The sequence below is a fragment of the Gopherus evgoodei genome, chromosome 2 (genome assembly GCF_007399415.2).
Source record: "Gopherus evgoodei ecotype Sinaloan lineage chromosome 2, rGopEvg1_v1.p, whole genome shotgun sequence".
In the NCBI taxonomy this organism is placed as follows: Eukaryota; Metazoa; Chordata; order Testudines; family Testudinidae; genus Gopherus; species Gopherus evgoodei.
In genome coordinates, this window is record NC_044323.1 from 105,094,022 (window position 1) to 105,118,812 (window position 24,791).

At 43.8% G+C, this 24,791-nt stretch overlaps 1 protein-coding gene across 2 annotated transcripts in view; it reads left to right on the plus strand.

Moving 5' to 3' along the window:
- The first annotated feature begins 1,306 nt into the window (after positions 1-1,306).
- The window catches only part of VWC2 (von Willebrand factor C domain containing 2), a 106,133-nt gene continuing 82,648 nt past the window's right edge, over positions 1,307-24,791 (plus strand). For both annotated transcript variants that reach the window (XR_003998909.1, XM_030551465.1), the window contains exons 1-3: positions 1,307-1,362; positions 2,835-3,629; positions 12,018-12,147. Coding sequence is in view for 1 of the 2 variants with exons in the window: in XM_030551465.1 (XP_030407325.1) it covers positions 2,907-3,629; positions 12,018-12,147 (853 nt within the window). In the remaining variant the exon portion in view is untranslated. The remainder of the gene's footprint in view (positions 1,363-2,834; positions 3,630-12,017; positions 12,148-24,791) is intronic.

Here is a 24,791-nt window from a genome sequence, read left to right on the forward strand (position 1 = left end):
AATAGGTCATTTTTGTTTGGTGCCTCAGCTGACCCCAGGAGTCTCAGTGGGGACTGCATAGGTGCTGGAACTAGGGATGCTGGAGGTAGGGCAGCACTACCTGGTTTGAAGTGGTTTCCAGCATTTACAGGGTTTACAGTTTTGTTTAATGGCTTTCAGCATCCCCTGCTATAAAAATTGTTCCAGCACCTAAAGGGGATTATGAAGAGGAAAAAATGGGCGGAGGGTACAGAAGAAGAGAGCAGGAAAAACTGGGAGAGAGGAGAGAAAGCTAAGTGAGAGAGAAGAAAAAATCAGAGAGGAGTGAAGGGCAGGAAGAATGAGTGAAACACCAATTAAAAAAAGAGGAAAGAGAACACTGTGAAGTAACAAGGAAGAAAACATAAATAAGGGGAAGGTGAAGGAGGAAAAAAACGAATTTGGCAAGGAGAGGAGAGAGGGCAGCCCTGACTCTGATCTTATTTCCATCAGTTTTACACCAGTGTAAGGGCTTGTTTCCAACTGGAGTTACTCAGGCCTAACTCAGGAGTAAGAGTGGCCATAGCTGGAGTTACTCAGGAGTAGCGATTGCCCTTTAAGTTCACTCCCCACCAACCCCACTTCACTTTCAGCTGCAGACAAGCTCTACGGACTCCGCTGCGCTCGGTGGAGTTCCTCGCTTTCCCGCCCTTGGCTGGCGAAGAGGAGGCGGCCCGAGGCGAGTGGGGAAGGAGAAGGGGGCAAGCTGGAGGAGGAGTGCGCGCAATGGCAGGAGTTAATGGCAGGGCAGAGGCGAAGGGGACGGAACGGTAGGTTGAGGGGCGGGGGAAGGTAAAACCCGAGGAGGGCGCGTGTGTGCGGGCGGGAGCGGGTGCGAAGGCAGGGAGAGGCGCGAGTGAGCAGGGCGGGGTGGAGCCCGCTGCAGTCCCAGCAGAGCGGAGGGCGGGCTGCGCACGGAGCTCCCACTCCCGCTCGGCCGGCGGCGTTTCGTTGCTCACCTCCCTCGCCCGGGCTTTGCAGCCAGCCAGAAACCGCTGCCACAGCAGAGCCTCGGCGAGCGGCCGGGAGACCCCCCGCGGAGAGAGCCCGGAGTCCCCGCGGAGGCGGGCTGGGGGGAGCCCTGGGGTCCAGCGAGACGCTCGGCTCGGGGCGGCTGCCCGCCAGGATGCGAGAGGCGTAGGGGGCGGGCCGGGGCAGCCCAGAAGGACCGTGCAGGTGCAGCCGGTGGCTGCGGTGCTTGTCCCTGGAGGAGGGGGCAGCAGCAAACTGATTTCCTCCCGCGTGGCCGGAGGATGGGAGCCAAGTTGGAGCTGCGGCTTCTCCTCGCCAGGAGCCGGCTGCTGGGCTGAAGCCGCGGTCTGCGGGGCTCATGCTCGCATGCATGTAGGTGAAGGGGCGCTGCCCTCGCCCGCTCTTCCCTGCCCTCCCGAGCCTGAACTCTCGCCGGCTCGCCCCAGCCGGGGAAAGTTGGGACGCCGAGGGAGGGCTGCTTGGGAGGGGAGAGCGGGGCGGCTGGAGGAGTGCAATGCCAGGCGGAGAAGGGGAGGGCTGGCTCTGAAATCCCAGCCACCGAGGCGGAGAGGTGGCTGCTGCTCCCGGGGCTGGAGAGGGGCTTAGCGAAGGTAGGTTGTGCTGAGAGAGTGTGATGCTCGTCAGCCCCCACTGTCTGCCTTCCGTGGGAAAGTTTCAGCAGCCCCCTTGGACGGGAGGGGGAATGCAGAACAGTTGTCTTGCAATTATTTATTGCCTGCTCCATCTCTTCTCAGTTTCCCAGACACAGGTGGCTTTCTGCTATTCCCTGATTTAGACATTATCTTGCCTTCCACAATAGCTCCAGGAACCCCCAGAAATCAGGGTGCATGTGTGGTGGGGGATCAGTTCTTCTTATTTTTCAATCTTTCTGGTTTATGAGAAACTGTATAGAAGGCAGATAGCAAAGTGCAGTGTATGGTATGCCTGCCCTGGTCTGTTTCTTCAGCCAGAACTGCGTGTGAGATAGGCAGAGAGGTGCATTTATTCTAGGACTATGCATATTCTGGAAATGTGGTGATGGTGGTTTTTTTTTTCTTTTTTCTTCAAAGGGGTTTGTGCAAAGGTAGTTCAAATGTTAATTTATACAGAAAGTTGGAAGACAATTGTAAAGTCTATTTATGTTTACCCAGTGTCTCACATTTTTTGTCCATCACATACAATTTTAATATATGATATTTTTAATCAATAGCTGGGGTAGTTATGTTGGGAGGACTTCTGTTAACCTCTGCTATAAACTATTTTGCTTTGCTGTTGTAAACCAGAGGAAGAAACAGGCAGCATATGCATACTGTAGGAAATTTCAAAGAGATCTGTTTGGCTCTGTTGGCTTTAATAATGTGCTTATAACTACTTTAAAAAAAAATCATGCTCACTAGCAGTTATTTTAAAATAACTCTTATCAGATTGAATAAAAGATTAATGAAAATCATCATGCATGAAGTCAGGAAATGGAAGTGAATGGTTGATGTTTGTTCTGGAGTCTGCTGTGATTTAAGGAGCTTCATTTGATTTTAGATACATTCACTTTACCGCAGTCTTTTTTTTTTTTTAACTGATTTATGCCAGCTCTCATTAGTTATACCTCACCAAGTTTGTACAGCATTTTTAGAGATATAAAAATACAGGTCCCTGTCCCAAAGAACTTGCAATCTATAAAACAACATACAGGCAAAGTGTGGGAAAGAGGGATGCAGCACAAGAACTTTGTTTGTCTTTTGTATAAATTATCAAACAAAGTTGCATGTTGTTTGAGATGTGGCATTGGTACAAATGCCCAGTGAAAAACATGTGAGCTGAAGTTTTTCTAATTGTTCTCTTCCTAGGGACTGTATTTACACAGTGATTCCCTCTGATGTGAATGCAGCATCTCTTGTCCCTCTGGGATGCCATAGGTGATGCCCAGCTCTACTGCAATGGCAATTGGCGCTCTCTCTAGTTCTCTTCTTGTAACCTGCTGTCTCATGGTTGCTCTCTGTAGCTCCACCATACCTGTGCAAAAACTGGCCAAGGCTCCAGACAAACAGGAGATAAAAACAAGTCAGGAAAAGAGGGATCATACATCAACCAGGCCGGACAGTCAGAGTCAGACAGGCCCAGGGAAAATGAATGAAATTGGAAGGAATGGGCGGGAAGAGGGCACCAGAGATTGGAAGAGTAAAGGAAACAGAAATTATTCAAACAAAGAATCTTGGACTAGGCAAAAACAAATTTGGAATAGTCAAGGAACAAGCAGTAAATCTGGGAGCATTCAAGCACAGGAGCAAAGGGATGGTATTCCAGAGGAACCTCAGGCGGCTGAAGAATCATCCCTCCCAGAAGTTGTTGCTAGTACTACTCCCGAGCCTCCGGAGGAGTATGCCTATCCAGATTACCGTGGGAAAGGCTGTGTGGATGAGAGTGGCTTTGTTTATGCTATCGGGGAGAAGTTTACTCCAGGTCCCTCTGCTTGCCCCTGTCTTTGCACTGATGAGGGACCTCTGTGCATTCAACCTGAGTGCCCAAGACTTCATCCACGATGTATTCATGTAGACACCAGTCAGTGCTGCCCACAGTGCAAAGAGAGGAAGAACTACTGTGAGTTCAGAGGAAAGACCTACCAGACACTAGAAGAATTCATGGTAAGGGCTTTTTTATTTAAAAATAATATTAATAGTAATAATAATTGTGAGGGTTGATCTGTGTGTGATCTTATGTTCTTGAAATGGTTTCTTAGAGAGGGTTTTTTTATTTGTTAATACTGCACCTGCAGCAGTGTGTAATTTTTTGTTTAAACACAACCTTTCCAGCTCAGTGAAACCATAACATTTTAAAAATGAGGGAGTGGATCTTTATTAATTCCTTTCATATTTATAGTATAAAAAAATCACAGTGCAGCCATTCAGTATTAATATGTATGTACCCTGAGAGTTTCCATTCCATTTTCAGCATTACATTTACTGTTCCCTTATTTTACAATTTTAACCATAAAACTTATCCTTTGTGAAACCTATTTGCCATTCGGGGCTGATTTCCATTGTTAATAGCCAGTTAGTGACAAGAATGCATCCTGTAATCCATCTTTTTTTTTTTTTGGCCTGTTCAAACTGGGATGTCACAGTTACATAATTTTCTGTGGGTATGATTATGGAAGTTGGTGTATTAATCAGAGTATGATTCAGAGGACGGATTATGGCAATATTTAAGTACAGTCATTTTTTCTATCTAGTGGAGTACTTTTATAGTGAAGCTTTCCTGTTTTTAAAACAAAGAGAAACCTTAACAATGGTGAAGGTTCATTATCTTTGCAAATTCATCTTGTGTATTGAAACAGTGTTGGACTTAAAGCCTGATCGTACAGTTACTCTCTCTCTCCCCCCCTTACAAATAGATTTTCATTATAGCTGAGTTCTATAAACAGGTACTGTTGTGCATGCACATTTGGGAGTGTGCATCTGCTAGATGTGGGCCTGAACCAAAACCTGGATCTGAATGCTCCTGAACTTCTGGGCTGGATTTCTAACTCCCAAAATTTTGCAGTTCATGCCTGTCTCATATATATTTGAGAGAGAGAATTAATCTTTATGAAGGTTATAAATACGCTGCTCGTCTCTTCTTTGGTGTCATCTGTGGTATTTGTGTAATCTTAGGAACTCATTTTTCTTTTGAATGCCTTTCTATATTTTTTTCACCTTCTAAAAAAGCCAGAGAACGATTCTGATTTATTCTCTGAATACAGCACTTTCTCTCTGCCATCTCTAGGTGGCTATGCTCAGAACACTAGCATCTTTCAAGGCATATCCCAGCAAACAGTAGGCCCATCTCCTCTCCTCTCCTCCCTCCCCAAGGTCTTGAGTCTTGGCACAGCAATTTATTCCTTTTATTTCTTCACTTTTTATTTAACGCATGGGTGGCTGATGTGCCCTTTTATGGCCAGGCTCTGAAATCCTTACTGTTTCAGCACAGTACATTCAGAAGCAATGTCAAAATATTGTGCTTCTCTGCTTATGTTGTCTCCAGGTCTCAACAGCGTAGTGTTAGCATTTTAATGTGTTCTTCATGCACAGCTTTCCAACCCCATCTATGTCTTCATTTAATGTAAGAATCTTGCCTTACTGACTGTAGAGTAGCCTTGAAATGCAGTTAAGTTACTTCATTAAGTTCAGCATGTGGTGGAAGAATAAAACCCATGGGCTCATTGTTCTCGCACAGCAATCATGCCTGATAGCTTTGGAAGTGTAATACTAGGCAGTGCCCATAGATCTTTTTCAGAACTATATTTCTGCTGTGTTTTCAGCTTTGTTTTACCCCATTCTGACTCTGGCAGTTCTAATGAAACCTTCCCATAATGCAGTGCCATTTTTCAATTTGTGCTCTCTGTTAGGATAAGTAATAAGTAGGATGAGTAAGGATATGCATGTGTTCAAGATGGCTAAGGAAAATCACTAAAGCTATACAGCACTTTAATTGCAGCCTATATGTTTTATCATACTGGCACTGCGTAACTGGGCCTCAACTCAGCCTATAATATTGTAGGTGCAAAACAGTAGGCACAGTTATTTTCATATACCATTGTAATCAATTAAGATTAAAAAGAAGAAACTTACATGTGCAATCAGATCATCACTAAATGCATGCACAGTTGCAGATGAAAATAACTGCACCCAGTATTGGAATCCATTTTTATAATTGTAGTCACAACTGTCTTGTGGATGTTATACAGCACTCTTTGCCATTTGATTTAGGTCAGGGAAGTATTTGTAAACAGGTAAGTCCATCCTCTCTGTATGCATATGTTCCATTAATGGAATAAGTCACATTCTGATGAAGATATTGAGGAATATTAAGGAATATTGACTCCTTAAATGATTACATGAATTATATGTTTGCAGATTCATTGTATGCATACACAAATGTGTGTGTGCATGTGTATATTGTATATATAGGCGAGTCTCATCTTACATGCATTTAACATGCACAAATTCAGCTTTGTGTGGTCAACAAAAACAAAAACAAAAAAAAAGAAAAATAACAATTTTAATACTGTACCTGTAGTGTGGGCAATTCCGCTTGCCATTACACTCAATGTAATTTTGACTATAAGCGATTTTTGCTTTACGCGCTGACAGTGGAACATAACCCCAGCGTAAGATGAGACTCACCTATAAATGGAGTTTGACATAAGTTTTTATTTAAAAAACAAAAAGAACCAAAACAAAACAAAAAACCCCTCTCTCCAAGCAGTGGTAAAATCTGCTCCTGTGAAACTAGGAGTGGAGGGAGATACATCAATCTCTGCATACAGACTTTGCTTGTATTTGTGTGTGTGGTAGTATCTTACATACAAGTGTTAGGAAGGAAAAATTAAATTTTATTGCAAACCAAAACTGAAAAAAACAAAACCCCAAAACTCGGAAGCCTAATAAAGATGTCTTCATCAACCACTTGCAGTATAGCTTCTTGTAGGGGCCATGCTGCAGTATGGCAAGGGTTTCATCTTACAGAGAACTTTTAATGGGATTGGGAGCAAAAGTACCTTACAAAAGAACATAGTCTCCTAACTGTGATTAAAATGGAATTCCGCAATGAAGATAAAGAGATTCCAATATGATTCTATTATTTGTATTCAAATTTTAAAGAAGCATTCCTGTGACCATTATTGGGCTTTGTTACTTAGAGGCAAATTGGATACTTTGCTGTTACAGATTTTGCTTTGTTTATCACAACTTCTATCCCGTCAAAGAACTTAATTTATGAACCAACTCAGTTGAAATTCTTGAAGGCAGCAAATCCAGATGGATTTCAAAGCATTTGTGGTGCTTTGAAGACACAGAGAAATATAAAGAAGGCTGATATATTAATACTTGTCAGCCTAACCATGTTCATGATCTCTTGGGGAATGTAACTGGAATGAAAATGTTACTAGAAATACCAACTCAAGAGTAAATGGATATAGTTTTATGGATTTTATTTATTTATTTTACATAAAGTTTTCAGAGATGCAAGGAATGAAATATAGACTTCTGGATTTTTTTTTTCTTTAAGAGTTATTTAATCCCTGTCTTGGTTAAAGTACAAATAGAGAACTTCCACTTTCTGTAAGCAGGTAGATTTTTTCCAAAGTCCAGAAAAAAATTGTGTAAACCAAAGTACTTTGGTATGCATGCTGGGCCAGATCCTCAACTTGTGTTAATTGGCATAGCTCCACTGACTTCAACTGAGCTATGACATTAAAGAGCTGAGGATCTGGCTTGCTGCCTGTATTATGCTAGAATTTTTCTTGCTCTTCTATTGAGGAACCCTTAACTGATCCACTTGTTTGCATTCTTATGTATGCAGACTTTTCTACTACATCTGTAGCTCCACAGAAAAACATTTATACACTTGTTTATAATCTTCCTTTAAACCCTCAAGAAGGCAATTTCTTGCAATTTCCTGTAGGTTTTATGGCTGCCTGGCAAATTAGGTCAAAATTATCTGCTTCTTATTGGTTCTTCTATGTTAGCATGGGAAGATCTGCTGTTGTGATATAGTTAATACTTAGCACTTAGGTAGTATTCTTCATTCCTAACTCTGAAATTGCTTTACCACTAACTGCATGATCTATTAGATTGTGGAATAGTGTCCCAAAGGAACTGGTGGCAGCCCCATCGCATCAGCCATTAGAACCTATGCTGAAGTAAGAGTTCATCCATTAGAGGGGAGAGGAAAATGGAAGAGGCACAGATGGGCCTTCTCCAGTTCTGACTTACGATTTCCTGCTAATTACATGGTGTCATTCCAAGACATTTCCTTGCTAGACTCTCTCTTATACATTGATCCTTATTAATATTACTTTTTTGGCCTTTTTCAGGCATTGGTTTTCTATAGTTTTAACTATATCTTGCCTATATTGAAAAAAGAAGCAGCAACAAGCAGCAACATTTGGTCCAAAAATATGCATATAAGGGCTCTGTGGGCATTTCTATAAGGGACAGGGTTAATGCTGCTTTAACAACTATTCTGCTTCACTTCTACTGAAAATGTACTTGACTCATACTCTTGAAAATATTACAAAACAGAGTAGAAAGAAATACTTAGGTGCTCATTTTGCTGTGTTCTTAAAGGACTACATTGTACAACTCTTACTCATACAAGCTCTCCAATACGAATAAGAGTTATCCCATAGACTACAACAGACTCTGCAAGTGCACACCAACATGAATGTTTGCACAATGAAGTCCAAAGTGAGGAAACTGTTGTGGCTGGGAAAAGAGGATGGCTTAGCATCAGATTCTTATCCTGGTTACACTGGTTAAGTGTGGAAATACTACACAGAGGTCAGTGGATTACCTCCAGATTTACATTTGGTGTAACTGAAATGAGAATTTGTCTCTGTACTGAATCTCTTTCTGATCACCAAAGTGCAAGGTGCTTCTAATTAGCAAGTTGCAGTGAAATAGGTACCATAGATCACATTGTAGATGTAGGAAATATATGTGGTGGTGTATCCGGGGAAGAATATACGTCTCATCTGAGGGAAAAAAACAGAACAAAACAATATCTGAGGGATGACAGTGCTTATTAAAGGATCATTGTAAATATTTCTTTGCAATAACCTGCTATATATTACATGCAAAAAAGTGTTCATGACCTGCTGCTTGGACATCTGTTCATCATATAGTGTTCAGTTTCTGAAAGGTATGATCTTCAAAACCACATTATATTTGAGGGAAATGCATCTTTATGAACACTTACATGTGTTCAGACTTTAAATCAGGATTGTCTCTTTCCACAGTGCCGTTAATATTTTGTTAAATGGCTTCATATTCTGGACAGTCTGTGCTTTGTAGAAGGCAAATGGTTCTGTCAAAGTTGAAATTCCAGGAAATAAGCTGCTGAATTAAAAGATGTTTTAATTTTATAAGGCTGAATAAATGTTCTTCCTAAAATAATTTTTTTCAGTCTTGATTGCTGCTTCATCGCATCAGATACAAGGATGTAAAATGTGATGTAAAAGCTAGCTGTACCATAGTATATGGAATACTTGAATAGGGAATATCCATTTTTGCTGTTGATCTTGTCAAGCTGTCAGAGAGAACAGGGCTAAATTCACTACTTATTTAAATGTACCCAAACATTGTGAAGTCTATGAAATTGTGCCAACTTAGGCTCTTGGTGAATTTAACCTGAAGACTTGATTTCTTGGTTAAGTTTTATCTAAGATCTTAAAAGCAAACCATATATTTTGTACCTTAGCATGTAAAATGAGAGATAATAACTACAGAAGAATGGTTTCTCAGTAGTGACCTGTAAGCTTCAAAATATTCAGAATTAAGGTTTCACTTGGATAAGCACCCCTAATTTCAGATGCTCATCCAAAGTTTGTCAAATAACTGAATCTCTTGATTCTGTAAATTGGTTTGGAAATAGCCTCTTCCTCTTCTGCTATAGCTGAGGCCCTACCATATTCATAGCCATGAAAAACGCATCACCCCCTGTGAAATCTGGTTTTTTGTGTGCTTTTGCCCTATACTATACAGATTTCACAAGAGAGACCAATGTTTCTCAAATTTGGGGGTCCTGACCCAAAAGGGAGTTGTGGGTGGGGTGGGGGGAGGAAGGTTGCAAAGTTATTTTAGGGGGAGTTGTGGTATTGCCACCCTTAGTTCTGCGCTGCCTTCAGAGCTGGGCGGCCGAAGAGAGGTACCTGCAGAGCTGGGCCCTCAGTCAGCAGTGATCAGTGCAGAAGCAAAGGTGGCAGTACGATACCATGCCATCCTTATTTCGGTGTTGCTGCTGGCAGTGGCTCTGCCTTCAGAGCTAGGCTCCTAGCCAGCAGCAGCAGCCACCGCTCTCCAGCTGCCCAGCTCTGAAGGCAGCACCGCTGCCAGCAGCAGCACAAGAAATAAGGATAGCAGTACCACAACCCTCCCTACGATAACCTTGCGACCTGCCCCCTTCCCCCCCCCCCACTCCTTTTTTGGGTCAGGACACCTATAATTACAACACTCTGAAATTTTAGAATTAAATAGCTGAAATCATGAAATTTACTGTTTTTAAAAATCCTTTTACTGTGAAATTGACCAAAATGGACCGTAAATTTGGTAGGGCTCAAGCTATAGTGCCATAGATGTGCATGGCACTTTATAAACAATTTGAAGACAGAGGCCTTGCCCCAAAGAGCTTTTATGACAAAGATGTGCATCGTGTGGCTTTGTTGTGCATTTTGTGGCTACAGGATTTTTTAAGCTATAGTATATTTTATAGGGAAGAGCACTGGGAGAGGACGGCTAGCTGTGGAAGTCTAACTGAACCAAATTAAATGTAAGGGAGGAGGGCAAAGTGGAGAGAGATGCTGGCCTGAGCAGAGAGGATAGCATGAAAAGACAGTCTGACACATGAGCAAAAAGAGAGGAAGAGGTTAGTGAACGGAGAAATTGGTGGCAGAGCATAGAACATAGGTGTATAGGAGGAGACAGGGGCATTGATCTAACCATGGGTAATACTGTACCGAGATTTGAAAGTGAGGGGGAGAGAGAAGCAAAAAATATGGAGGGATTCAAGTAGAAGTAGCAGTGAGTATAGAAGATAACTTTGGATATGACAGATTGAATAAGAAGTAGGGAAGCAAGGAAGAAGGATGTCTCTGTAGTCCAGATAAAAGAATGCTGACATAAATGAGAGTTGAGGTAGAGTGGAAGGTCTGGCTCTTGGGGATTTTTAGCGGAGCAAGTGAGAACCTTATTTGAGTGAGGAATCAAAGATGACCCCAAAGGTGCAAGCCTGAGTGATCCTTTAGTGAGCACAGACTTTCTTAAGGTTTCTGGCAATTCCACTATGAATGTTGACAGAGATCCGATGAGAACAGCCTGTCTGACAGTGTGTTGGTGCTTCTGCTTCTCTGGAATCTGGAATTAAATGGCATGGAGAGAAGGAAGCAGAACCTTATCTGAGCACTTCAGAACCTCAAGTTCACTTCTAGAAATAGGAAAGTGTTGGGTGTGGAAGATGTCCAGATCTTAAACATGGTGGAGAAGATGTCACTGGAAACAGCGTTCTAACACAATTCCTTCCCTGAAATCTGCTGTGTGTACCAGGGCCATTTGGGGTACGGCAGTAATAATCACACCCTCAACAGAGGGGAGAGATCAGTAGTATGAAATGGCCCTTGTGCACCTGTGCCTCTCCTTTTTTTTTTTTTTTTTTCCCCCCCCTGAAGCGTTCAGGTACACTTGAGAGACATGAGAATGAGGGGTGTGTGGGGGGCAGGGGAGGTGGGGGACAGGACAAGGGAGCAGTCTGTTAAATTGTGGCAGGTATTTTACATATCCAGGAAATAAGAATCACATGCATGTCCAAATGTTGCTAATTAGGGGCTTGCTCCTGCTCCATTTAAATCAATGTGAGTTTCCCCATTGACTTCACTAGGAGTAGGGTCAAGCCCTAAGAGAAACTGTACTTCTGTTCCAGTAATTATCGTTTTTCCACTGTCCCCTCTAAACCAATCATGTTTTTTGTTCCTCTCAAAATCTTCCTACATGTACACTTCTAATATTGGTAGTTATAGAAAATGCCAATTGGCTTTCACAAGAAATTTAGAGATTTTTTTTTCATTTTTTGTTTTGAATTTCCTGTGAAAATATTGAGGTTTGGGTTTTTCATCAGAAAAACAGAAAATGAAAAATTTAGTCATAAAGCCATTTTAAATCAAAATTACTTTTAGTATAATAAAAGACCAGCTCTAGACTAACCCCAGATCAATCCTTGGAGCCAGAGGGAATGTCTTCCAACTATTACTTAATGGTCTCACATGACTCTCTCTTCCTCAGAACCTTTTGCTTTGCTCAATTTGGAGCATGGATTCAGAACAGTGCCTGGGGCTAGCATGGTTGCTGCTCTAAACTGAGACTGCAGCAACCCTACTTCTGTCTGAATAACTGTGGAAGACAAGATGCATGTAAAAGAGAGAGAGGCAAAGAAAGGCATTATGCTGCCTGGGAGAGAATATTGAATGGATGAATTAAAAAATGAATGGATTTGTGTTTCAGGTTTCCCCATGTGAGAAATGCCGTTGCGAAGCCAATGGTGAAGTGCTGTGCACAGTGTCTGCTTGTCCTCAGACTGAATGTGTGGATCCAGTGTACGAGCCAGATCAGTGCTGCCCCATCTGCAAAAATGGTAAGTAACTAGTGCAAGATCCAGATGGTTTCCTTTCTCCGAGAGCAACTAGTTTCTCAAATTTCTTTGAATGAAAGTTAATTGTCCAAGCAAATGTGCAGAAATATAAGAGAGCTCTGTTGTGTTGAAGGAAATGTTTTCCTTGACCTGGGTAGATCTTTATAATGATCCACAAAGATTTTGTTGCCCCAAAATTATGTGTGGCATCAACACCAGTCTCTGGTTGTGTATTCTGCATATGTTCATTGTGGATGTGACTTGTGTGCCATATCAAGTCTAGGCCCTTGATTCCTCCCAACTGTAATGCCCAGTGGCTGAGGCAGGTTAGGCAGCAGTCCTGAATTCTAGTCGATGGTGCATGAGTGGTCGAGTAGCCAGCTGGTCAATCCATATTGCAGGCAGTCCAGAGCAATGGTCTGAGTTTGCACAGGGGTCAGTAGCTGGTGGATCCAATGCAAGGGGCTGGGTCAGTTTGGGGAGGCAGGATCAGGCGAGACAGCAGGGCAACAGGGTAGGGTCAGTAGAAACAGCAGGGCAGTCTAGGCAGTAGGCAACGACCTGTTGCTCAGTCAGCTTCCTCTTCCAGTTGGGGCCTTTGTATAGCCCAGGCACCCAGTGAGAATGCTGCCTGTCCATCTAGTTGGGCCCTGAGTTGTGGCTGCTGTAGGCCTTTAGCATTAGAGCTGTTGGTCAGGCGCAGCTGTTCAGCGCATCGTCTAAGGATGCTGCCTAAGGATTGGTGCAATATTGGGGTCCTGACACCAACTTTCCATTATTTTGTTTTATTTTGCCTTCATATTTCTTCCCTTGGAGAGAGGTGGTTTTTTCCCTCGTGAGGCAAATCAAATGTACCTTGTTGAGCTCATTTAATTTTCATAACTAAATGAATTAAACTTCCATGTTTGTTTGAATATTCTTTGTGACTATAGTAGGTAGAAAGTCTCTGCTCCCAGCAGGGCTTGCATTAGATCAAAGTCTTGATCTATTTAGAAGAAGAAATGATGAGATACTCCAGTTCACCATTTATAAAAAAGAAATAACTTCTTATTAATAAAAATGAATACTGCAGTATCCAATGAAACTATATATTTAAAATGAGGAAAGCATTTAAAATTATTCAGATAATTTTTCAGTCCTATGTTATTTCTGTATAATATATAGGGCCATTACATTAGCAAAAGCAAACTAATGAAAACTGCAAAAGCTAGATGGAGAGAGACTGTATTGAACTTTCTGAAGTTATATCTACACTGCACACTTCTTTTGGCATTGCTAAGAGTACATAGAGTGCATGCACTCCTAGCCTGGATATAAATAGCAGTGTAGATGATGAGGCACTGCTTAGGTGAATAGCACAAAGACGCATCTGAACCCCGTGGATATGTACCCTACATGTCTCACTGCTCATCCAAGTAGTGCCTCCCCATCTACGTTTCTATTTTAAGCAGTGTGGTGTCCCACTGCTGAGTCTTTTCCTCCACCCAGAAAGATTCCATCAGTGGGGACTCTGGCAGCAGGGAAAGGCTTGAGCAGCTCCTTCCTAGGTGTCAACCACTGTCCAAGACAGGATACAGGACCTGAGGATGTGTCATATGGCCAGTCCTCTAGCCCCCTGTAGTGTGTTTAGTTCTTTAGAATGACGGGAGACACACCCATAGAGGTATTTGCTTTCAGTGTCTGCTGTATTGTCTGTGCTAGGAGCTACAAACTGGTGGTGGCAGGGAGGAAGCCTGTCCCAGGGTAGGTCTATACAGCAGCTGGGAGATGTGATTCCCAGCACAGACAGACATATACGCATTAGCTCTGCTATTTTTAATGCGTTAACTCAAGCAGAGTGAGTGGCTGCAGTGGCACAGGCGGCGGCTCAGCATATGCCAGAGTATGTAGCCAGAGAGTTGGGTGGGATTGATCTTGGGTAGCTAGTCAAAGTGTCTGCCCGTGCCGCTTCAGCTACACTGCTATTTTTAATGCACTAGCATGAGCAGAGCCAGCACACACGTGTCTACCCAAGCTGTGAATCTTATTTCCCAGCTGCTGTGTAATATACTCGCTGAGGGTTTGGGTTAAAAGAGCAATACACTACATATACATCATCCTTTCCAATGGATTTCCCAGGAGGCATTAATGCAGCTCTAAGCAGCAGTAACTCCTGTGTGATGATTTTGTTCCCCTCAGACAAAACGGTAGTTCAAAGTGGTGGGTACCTACCAATGATAGCTTGACTGTGAATGGGCCAGGAGGAGGAAGTGGGGCAGGGTCTGGCTCTCTGAATGGATTCCCTGAGACCTGCAGATTTCCTGACACGGTTGGTTAGAGGATTGAAGACCCTGCCCCAAGAGAGCAGACCTCTGTACTCATAAGCCTCCTTCCCCTCAGAGAGGGTGGTGCCCAGAAAGTGAACAGAAGGAACCAGCTGGTAGAAAGGGAGGCAACATGTCTCCTTGAAAGCATAGATGTAATCTCCCAAGTTTGGCAGGTAGCGACTGGAAGAAGGGAGCATTTAGCAGCTGAGACCTTCAGTGTTGATCTTGGTTAAAATCCCTGACATTGCTTGAGGTACCATGCTGGCCAAGATCTGAAAGATAGCAAAGAAGTTGGCTATCAGGCATACAACAAGAATGTAGCTGTACTGTACCCCCCAAGGTTCAACAAAAATGATTACTATAATGCCAGGTTTTACTGGATTAATTAAAGAAGCCTGGGACACTTCAGGCAGCTGATAAATTAGTTTGCCTACACTAAAGTATAACAACCTGATTCTTTATCTCATTTTATTTTTACACTGGTGTAATTCTATTGACTTCAGTGGATTTACTCCTTATTTCTGGCAGTATTAGATCAGTATCCAACAGACGCATTTCTGGAATATAATTCAGCCATTTCAAAAAACAGAATAACTAGCATAGGATTCCCTTTTCACTAGCAAAGGGATGGGCATTTGTTACTACTTGTGGCTGGTTTCTTTTTTGTCTTTTTATTTATTTTTATTTTTTTTCAACTTTGCAAAGTGAATTATCTTTTATCATTGAATTATCTTGGTTGTCTGTTTCATTTTTATTGTCAATACAAGTACTCTAATAGGCATTTCCATAAATGTGGCTCTCACTTGAAAGGTTGCCACTCCAATTAAGTTAATGGAGAGCCTGGTGCCTGTGTCGATAGGACCTCAATTAAATCAGTACTCCAAATGGAGGCAGGGAAAAAAGGATAATTTTAAGATCCAAAGACATTTCTTTCTAAGACTCCCTAGAGATTTTCTTCCTTACTATAGCTAAGGCAGCATCCAAAACAAAGTGTAGTTAATACCTGTCTCCTAGATCTCAGCCAGCAGATAGCTGAAGGAGGCTGGCAGCTCTATGGCCTCCTGCATCAGCAATCATCTCTATAGCATGAGGAAGGGAGTGAGGGCATGGCATGTAAGAGCAGACCTCTACATGTCCTGTCCTCCATAAGGTCTCTTAGGGAACTTATGCCAGAGTATTCAAAGTCTACACTACATTAGATTCTGTGACAGGCTGGGTCACAGAAGCCCCCTTGGAACTGCCTCCTGATGTGCTAGGACTACCTCTGAGCCCGTTTTCCCTGCCAGCTTGGGACTTCAATACCCTGCCTGGTTGTGCCAGACATGCTAGCCTGCTACAAACACAGACCCAAGTCTGAACCACATCCCCCAAAAGCTGCTTAACTGAAAACAGCTTAAAAAGCGCTTTTGTCTCCAACACCCAGATACCCAGGTCCCAATGGGGTCCAAACCCCAAATAAATCCATTTTACATAAAGCTTATAGAGGATAAACTCATAAACTGTTCTCCGTCTATAACACTGACAGAGAGAGATGCAGAGTTGTTTGCTCCCACATGAATTAATTACTTGCTCTGGGTTAATTAATAAGTAAAAAGTGATTTTTATTAAATATAAAGAGTAGGATTTAAGTGGTTTCAAGTAATAACAGACAGAGCAAAGTAAGTTACCAAGCAAAATAAAATAGAACACACAGGTCTAAGCCTAATACAGTAAGGGTATGGCTACATTTGGAATTTCAAAGCGCTGCCCCGGCAGCGCTGCGAAGTGTGAGTGTAGTCAGAGCGGCAGCGCTGGGAGAGAGCTCTCCCAGCGCTGCATGTAAACCACATCCCTTACGGGTGTAGCGTGCAGCGCTGGGAGCCGCGCTCCCAGCGCTGCTGCCCTGATTACACCGACGCTTTACAGCACTGTATCTTGCAGCGCTCAGGGGGGTGTTTTTTCACACCCCAGTTGCAGCGCTGTAATGTGTGAATGTAGCCAAGGCCTAAGAAACTAAATGCAGATGTAAATCACCCTCAGAGATGTTCCAATAAGCTTCTTTGACAGACTAGACTTCTTCTAATCTGGGTCCAGCAATTACTCACACCTCTGTAGTTACTGTCATTTGTTCCAGTTTCTTTCAGGCATCTCTTTGGGGTGGAGAAATTACCTTTTGAGCCAGCTGAACACAAAATGGAGGGGCTTTCAGAGCCTCTTATATCCTCTCCTGTGCAACATCACAGTCACAAGATGGAGTCGCTAGCCACCAGGGCAAATGATATGTATATGAGTGATCCAGCTTTTTGCAGGCCGATGCTGTTGTTTACGTGTTAGTTTGAACATTCCCAGGAAAGCTCAGATGTGGATTGGCGTCTCCAAAGTCCATTGTTAGTTAAGTACTCCCAATTACTTGAATGTCCCCTTCACACTAAGTTGACCAAGTCTGTTCTATGTGCTTCCTATAGCAAACAGTTTAAATACAAGCATAGAGCCAAAGCTCATAACTTCAGATATAAATATGATACATGCATACAAATAGGATGAATATATTCAGTAGATCATAACCCTTGCAAAGATGTTACATGGCATATTTAGCATAAAACATATTATAGTTACGTCATATTTACACTCATAAGCATATTTCTATAAAGCATTATGGGATGCAACGTCACATTAATTTACAGGGAAATCGATTGGCAAACTTCAAAAGAATCAGTTTGGATAAGGACTCCAAAGTTTGGAAATTTATCCAGAACTTAGCCAAATTATCCAATCACTTTGGGATCAAATGCATTACAGGGATGAAGAAAGTTAAATTTTTTGACACTAGGAAGCCAAATTGATTTCAGTGGGGGTTCTGCTGTGGATAGACAGCAGTATTTGGCCCTAAGGATATAACATCTTGTCTTTTTGTTCATGCAGACAAGGATAATTGGAACAGCTACAGTAGTGTTTAATATTTAAAGTGGAACTTTTATAGTTGAATGGGGGTGGGGGGGTGGAAGTAAAATATTCTATTAAAACATAAAAAGCAGTTTCCTCATAGGTTTTCCAGAAGTGTCTTTGCCATATTTTCTTATTAGTTATTTCTTCCCAGGCTAAGTTTTCCCCCATACTACATAAACTATTTTCTGTTTCTATTTGATACTGCAGTGAAGTCATAAGGCTTATTCTGCAGCATCACAATCATTTTCATGGCACCTTTCTATGTCACAAACGGAGCCCTATGACTTCACGGTGGGCTTAAACAGAAAAAGATGCTGGAATGTGAGAGACACCTTATTTCAATACATCACTTGAATAGCAGCAAGAGGAATAGAGAATTGTGTAGTGAACGGAGCTGCCCTACTGTGTCACAAAACCTATAGTGATAACACATATTGTAGTTTATCGTTTGAAGCAGAAATACTTGAATTTTATCCTTATTACTTCTCTGAGGCACCAAATGACTCAGTGCACACTGAAGTGACAGTAGAAGTGACAGTAGCAAAGAGTTCTGTGGCACCTTATAGACTAGCAGGCATATAGGAGCATGAACTTCCATGGGTGAATACCCACTTCGTTGGATGTCCACGAAAGTTCATGCTCCTATGTCTGTTAGTTTATAAGATGCCACAGGACTCTTTTTGCTGCTTTTACAGATTTTTTTAAAAGGTATATAACTTTCTTAAAACTATGACTATTGATAATGGTGGTTTAGGTGTATTTACTGAAAAACACTTTTTTAAAACATAACTCTTCTCACTTTACTGTTTGCGGATTTCCCAGTTTTCTGAATGGGCATCAGATGGTTGGATTGGTATAGCATGTGAAGTACACAGAGTCCTGCTCTGACACATCTGATGAAGCCCATTAAAGCAGGATTTCTCTGCTGCAACATTAACAAGGCCACAGAAAGCGGTAGGGGGGTGTTTGTGTATGAGTGAATTACACCTCGTTGGGGCAGTGCTGCCCTTTTTTTCTAAGTCTCAATCTTTGTTAATGTATCTTACCTGTAATAACACACTCCCTGTCCATTCTTATTGCTTAAGTGGTGCATCATGGGAATTTCCTTACCCTCTCTGACATCAGACTCCTGTGTTAGTAGACAGGTGATATTTCTGCCCAGTTGTACAGCTACCACCAGCTGGAGACTCAAGAGAGGTATATAAAATAATGATGAATGCAAGGTGTGGAGAAAATGAATAGGGAAGTAGTATTTACCTGGTCACATAACACAAGAACCAGGGGTCACTGAATGAAATTAATAGGAAGCAAGTTTAAAACAAACATAAGGAAGTATTTCCATAGACTAACCACACAGTTAGCCTATGGAATTCATTGCTAGGTGAGGTTGTGAAGGCCAAAAGTATAACTGGGTTCAGAAAAGAATTAGATAAGTTCATGAAGGATATGTTGATCAATGGCTATTAGCCAAGACGGTCTGGTCTGCAACACTAGGCTAGGAGTGTCCCTAAACCTCTGACTGCTAGAAACTGGGCCTAGATGACTGGATGGATTACTCTCTATTGTCCAGTTCTGTTAATTTCCTCTGAAGCATCTGGTAGTGGTTACTGTCAGAAGACAGGATACTGGTCTACATGGACCATTGGTCTGACTCAGTATGGCCGTTCTTATGTTCATATGTGTGTTATCTCTAACTTATTTATATTAGTGAATCCAGTAACTCCTCACTTAAAGTCCTCCCAGTTAATGTTGTTATGTTGCTGATCAATTAAGGAACATGTTTATTTAAAGTTGTGCAATGTTCCCCTATTATGTTGTTTGGCTACCTGCTTTTGCCACAGCTGGCAGCCTCCCTATGCCTCCTGCCCGCTGGCAAACCCCACAGATCAGCTCCTCCCCCCCCCCGCCTCCTGCCTGTGGCAATCAGCTCTTGCAGCATTTAGGAGGGTGGGGAGGAACAAGCATTCAGCGTGCAGGCTCCCTCTCCCTCCCCTGCTTCCTGAACACCGCAAATCAGTTGATTGCCATGGGCAGGAGGCAGGAGACGGAGGGGGAGCCTGTGCACCGAGTCCTCTCTCCTCCCACCTAAATGCCACAAGCCAGCTGATTGCTGTGGGCAGGAGCGAAGACGTAGCATGAGAAATAAAGGGGGAGGAAGTTGCGGGGGGAGAAGAGGCAGTCAAGGGTGGGGGTTTGGGGGAAGGGGTGGAGTGGATGGGCCAAGGGTTGAGCCCCCTGCCACTGGCAAAGTCGGTGCCTGTGCTTGCAAGAACAGCAAACGGAACAGCCAGACGCCACCAGCTCAACCAAGCTTCATAGTCAGCAGCGATGATTGTAGTATTAAATTGCTTGTTTAAAACGTATATAATGCCTTTTGTCTGGCAAAATTTTTTTTTCCCCTGGAAGCTATCTCCTGCCATTTATATTAATTATTGTGGAGAAATTGGATTCGCTTAACATTGTTTCACATAAAGTTGCATTTTTCAGGAACGTAACTACAACGTTAAGTGATGAGTTACTGTCCTAAAGAGCATTATAAGACGTTTCAGAAGGACCTTAATAAGCTAGGTAACTGGGCAACACAATGGCTGATGAAATTCAGTGTACGCAAGTATTGGATAATTCACATTGAAAGGAATTATTTGAATATACTTGTGGCCTCTGATTTAACTGTAACCACTTGGTAAAAAAAGATTCTGAGCATCATTGTGAACTACTTAATATAAACCTGTTAGGCTGCATTATGAAACGTTTAGATATACTAGAAATATTATACCATTATTTACATCTCCTTCCTGTTTAATGGATGGTTTAGTGTTGACCACCTCTATCTTCAAAAGGATAGAGCAGAAATTGGAGGGAAGGGCAGAAAAAATGATAGACATATGTAACCCTTCTGCCCCTCTGAGTTGGCAGCAACAAGGGCCGGGTTCAGTATCCAGGGGTTCCGTTTCAATAACACAATGCATAACCGGCTCGAGCCCCCACCCAGTGACCTGGGACACTCACATACCACACCCCCCTGGGCGCCTCTAGGAGGCAATACTTCCCCTCTCGCAAGCACGGAATCTGAGTGTAGCAAAATTTTTTTAATAAAGGAAGGAATCTATGCGGCATCCCATTGGAGAAACACCACAAACAGGGTTATAACACACACCATAAACAAAAACCCACCTCCAAGTACGTTTGGCACTGTCCTTTTTCCCCTTAGGGTTTTAAGTCCAACAACCCAAAAGTCTCTGGTCAAAGCCACCCCAGAGTTCGAGAGTTTATCTGCAGAGGTCCCTCCCCCCAGCCTGGGTAGAAAGGGGCACCTTACGTGGTCCGGGGCCAAGTGCCCTGCCTCTCCATGGGTTCTGCTTCCGCCTTCTCCACGAACTGCTCCGCTTTACCAGCCGCTCCACGCTGCTCCTCCAGCCGTCCTCAGAAACAGCTCCGCTCCACCAGCTGCTCTGCTCCATGAGCTGCTCCAGTTCTCTCTGCAAACTGCTCAGCTCCGCTTGCTCTGTGGGCCGCTCCACTCGTCCCACAGCTACTCCGCTCTGCCAGCCGCTCTGCTGCCACCAGCTGTCCCGTGATCCGCTCCAGCCATACCCACAACTGCTCCACTCCACCAGCTGCTCTGTTCCACAGTATAGCTTCAGGCTCCCCCACTAATTAGCACAGTACTCAGTGCTCTCAGCTCAGCAATTTCAGCTCTTCACTGATTTCAACTCTTAGTGATCTCAGCTCTTAGTGGGGGAGCCCCAGTGCTAGTGCACCATTAGCCCAAAGTGAGTTCAGCTCAGTAACCTGTATTTAGATTCTTGAGGGAATAAAAAAAAAAAATCAACTCTGATATTCCACAGTGGAGAGAGGAGGGGGTGGAACTGGTGCTTCTGGCTCCACAAGGAGACTGCACCACCAGGCACAGATACCTGTCCTTAGCCTCTCTCAATTCACTGGGTTTTGGAACCTGTGCTATCTCATGCGGAGCGAAGAAAATTCACACAGTCAACACAGCTGCAAACAAGTCAGGAATCACCTTTATTCTTTTCCACTACCTCCTTATATAGTTAAGTCTGGTTACATAAGAACCAATCATGTGGGCTAACATCATACATGCTAGCAATCTAATTGGACAGAAAGAAAAATCACGCGCTTACCATGCCTCTAATCACGCGATTGGCCAACCGCAACAACGCAATCCCCGACCACACAAAGAAGGATCTACAGCCTCCTCCCCTCTCCTCTCCTGAACCAATCGCTCCGTGTGAAACACAGAAAACAAGCGGCTCGGACCAGCCCCCCCAGCCACAGCCACAGGACTCCAGCTGAGGAGGCAACGGACACTCACGTGTGACAGCTGCCGCCCACCTCTGCCCGTGGAGCGCCCTGCGCAGAGACCCACACATACCCGAGATCAGAGCGGGAACGGCGCCGAGCCCTGCCGCCTGGGCTCCCCGCGCTGCCCGGCCGGGGCCCCAGCAGCGCCCGGCGTCAGAGCGCATGAGAGGGAGCGAGGAGCGGGGGCCGCGGCCCGAGCCGCTCGCCTCCTCTCCCGGACGGCGGCAGCAGAGAGACCGGCCCGGGGGGGAAGCAAGGAGGCAGCGAGGAGGCGGCGGCTCCACGCGAAGAGCCTGGACACAACCCCGGTCCAGCGCCTCACTCCATCAGAGTAGGGAGGATAAGTCCCCACACCTCCCCCTTTCTTTTCAAACAAGGCCGTGGCAATGCGCATAAGACTTTGTCATAATATATAAACAAAACAAGGAGCAAAACAAGAAAAGCAATACAATCATTAATAGATACAATTTAGCGTGTAATAGTGAAGTATACCAAGTTGGTTAACCAAAACTATTAAGCCAATCCCAGGGAGGATTCTATCCCTGGGTGAGGTTATACACATTATTCTATAATCAATAGTTGCTCGATTTTACAAAACTGCACAACGTATACTATCTACATCTTACAACTTAACTAATAATTACAAGTTTCTAATTAAAGTCAGGAAAGAGGAAGCGTAGATCCGGGATGGTATCGTCGTTTGCCGCTTCTATATCGGGATCGTGTGGTTGCTTATCACGTCGCTGGGTGAGCCACGGTCGAACCCACTTCGCGGGGATCCATCTGGGACCTGTAGTAGTAGAAACACAGGCATAGCCCCTTCCCCATGTTAATAAATCCACAGGACCTTGCCACTTTTGATCTGTATAATTAAACCATCGGACCTGTGGGCGGGGCAATTGGCAATCTTGGCCCATAGCACCAGCGATATGTCGCGTAACTGGTGGGACATTATGGGTTCCTACCTGTAACCAATTAAGCACATATAGAGCCTTTGAAAGGCGAGCATGGGGCGTACGGGACAATGGATCAGCATCGGGGGCAACTCTCCCTTTTTGTTTTAACAAAAGAAGCTTTAATGAGGCATGAGAGCGTTCCACAATAGCTTGGCCGGTGGAATTGCCAGGGACACCGGTAACATGAGAAATTCCCCATAAGGAAAGAAAACGAGCTGTACGACGAGAAATATATCCAGCGCCATTGTCCGTTTTTATGGAAGCAGGAATGCCCATAACAGCAAAGCAAACCTGCCAATGTTTAATAACATCCCGAGAACCAGTACTGGCTAACGCTGTAGCCCACAAAAGTCCTGAAAAGGTGTCCACCGTGACGTGAATATATTTAAGGGAGCCAAACTCAGGAAAAAGGGTAATATCTGTTTGCCAAATTTGTAAGGAGGACAAACCACGAGGGTTAACACCAGAGGCAAGGGAAGGGGGTACAACATGCTGTTGACAACTAGGACATGAGGCCACAAGGGCACGAGTGGTAGCCAAAGGGAGCTTAAACTGTCGGGCTAAGGCACGGGCAGATTGGTGGAAAAAATCGTGCGAAAGGCGAGCCTGAGCAAAGGAGTCAGGGACATGAACTGAACCAACCAATTGGTCAACGATGGCGTTGCCCTGGGCAAGACCATCAACAATACCAGAATGACTGTGAATATGAGTAATAAAATAGGGGCAGGAACGGGCATCAAGTAAATGCCAAAGTCGCAAAAGGGCTTGCCACAGCACAGAATTAGACACTTGTCTCAGAAGAGAACGTTCCAAGCGACATGTCACACCCACAGCATAAAGAGAATCACTAACAATATTAAGAGGGGTGGTGGGCCACTTGACAAAGGCACGAATAATGGCTTGAAATTCCAAAACTTGGAGAGATCCCTCAGCTACGACCAGCTCGTGATGCCAAGCACCGGCCGTATGCCACAGAAGGCCGGCGCGGGCCATCTTGCCACTGGCATCAGTAAATACAGTAAGTCCTTGCACAGGGGAAGATTGTCGCATGACCACCTTTTCTAAGGGAATTGTTACTGACAAAATGCGATGAGAGGGACAATGATTGGTAAGACGACCAGTATAACTTAACAAAGCAACAGCAAAAGAAACATCATTAGCAAGAATGTGGGAAAGTAACAAAGCATTAAAAGGCACATAAATAACATCAGGGTCAGCGCCCGTAATTGCAACAGTACGGGAACGGGCTGTCACAATAAGTGATGCAATGGCTTCCAATCGAGTGGTAACTGTTTTGGAACATTGAGAAGATGGAAAAATCCATTCGAGTCCGACGAGAGGATCAGGTAAATCCGGGAGCCATTGAAAAAGTAGCGCCTCCAGGGAGGTATCTCTAGAAAGAATTGCTAGGGATACAGGTGAACCCGGGAGAACACGGCCGGAATACCAAAGCGTGACTTTACTGGCAATAGTGCGAAGGGCAACTTCATGTTGTGGTTGCAAGGAGCGAGGTTCAGCTGGATCACAGCCTCCTTTGAGAAGTTGAAGAAGAGGAGCAAGGTCCTCATTAGAAATGCCACAAAGCCCACGGACCCACTGTAGGTCTCCGACCAGGCGTTGGACGTCATGTAAATTGCGAACAGTAAGATTAATAGTTAATTTCTGAGGTCGCACAATAGAGTTAGTAATGCGCATGCCCAGATAAAAATAAGACGCCTGTCGTTGAATTTTATCCGGGGCTATTGTGAGGCCAGCAGATTGTAACACAGAAGCAATTTCCAAGATGGCCGTTTCAGTATTAAGAGTTGCTCCAGCAAAAAGAATGTCATCCATGTAATGGTAGATAAGCCATTCGGGATGTGCATGACGGAGCGGCCGCAACGCCCAGGCCACATAAAGCTGGCAGATGGTGGGTGAGTTTTTCATGCCTTGGGGAAGCACTGTCCATTGATATCGTTGAGCGGGCTCGGCCTTGTTCACAGAAGGAACCGAGAAAGCAAATTTATCCTTATCATCAGGATGAAGAGGAATTGTAAAGAAACAATCCTTTAAATCAATGACAAGTAGAGGCCAATCACGTGGGAGCATCGTAGGGGTAGGCAAGCCTGGCTGAAGGGCTCCCATGTCTTTCATA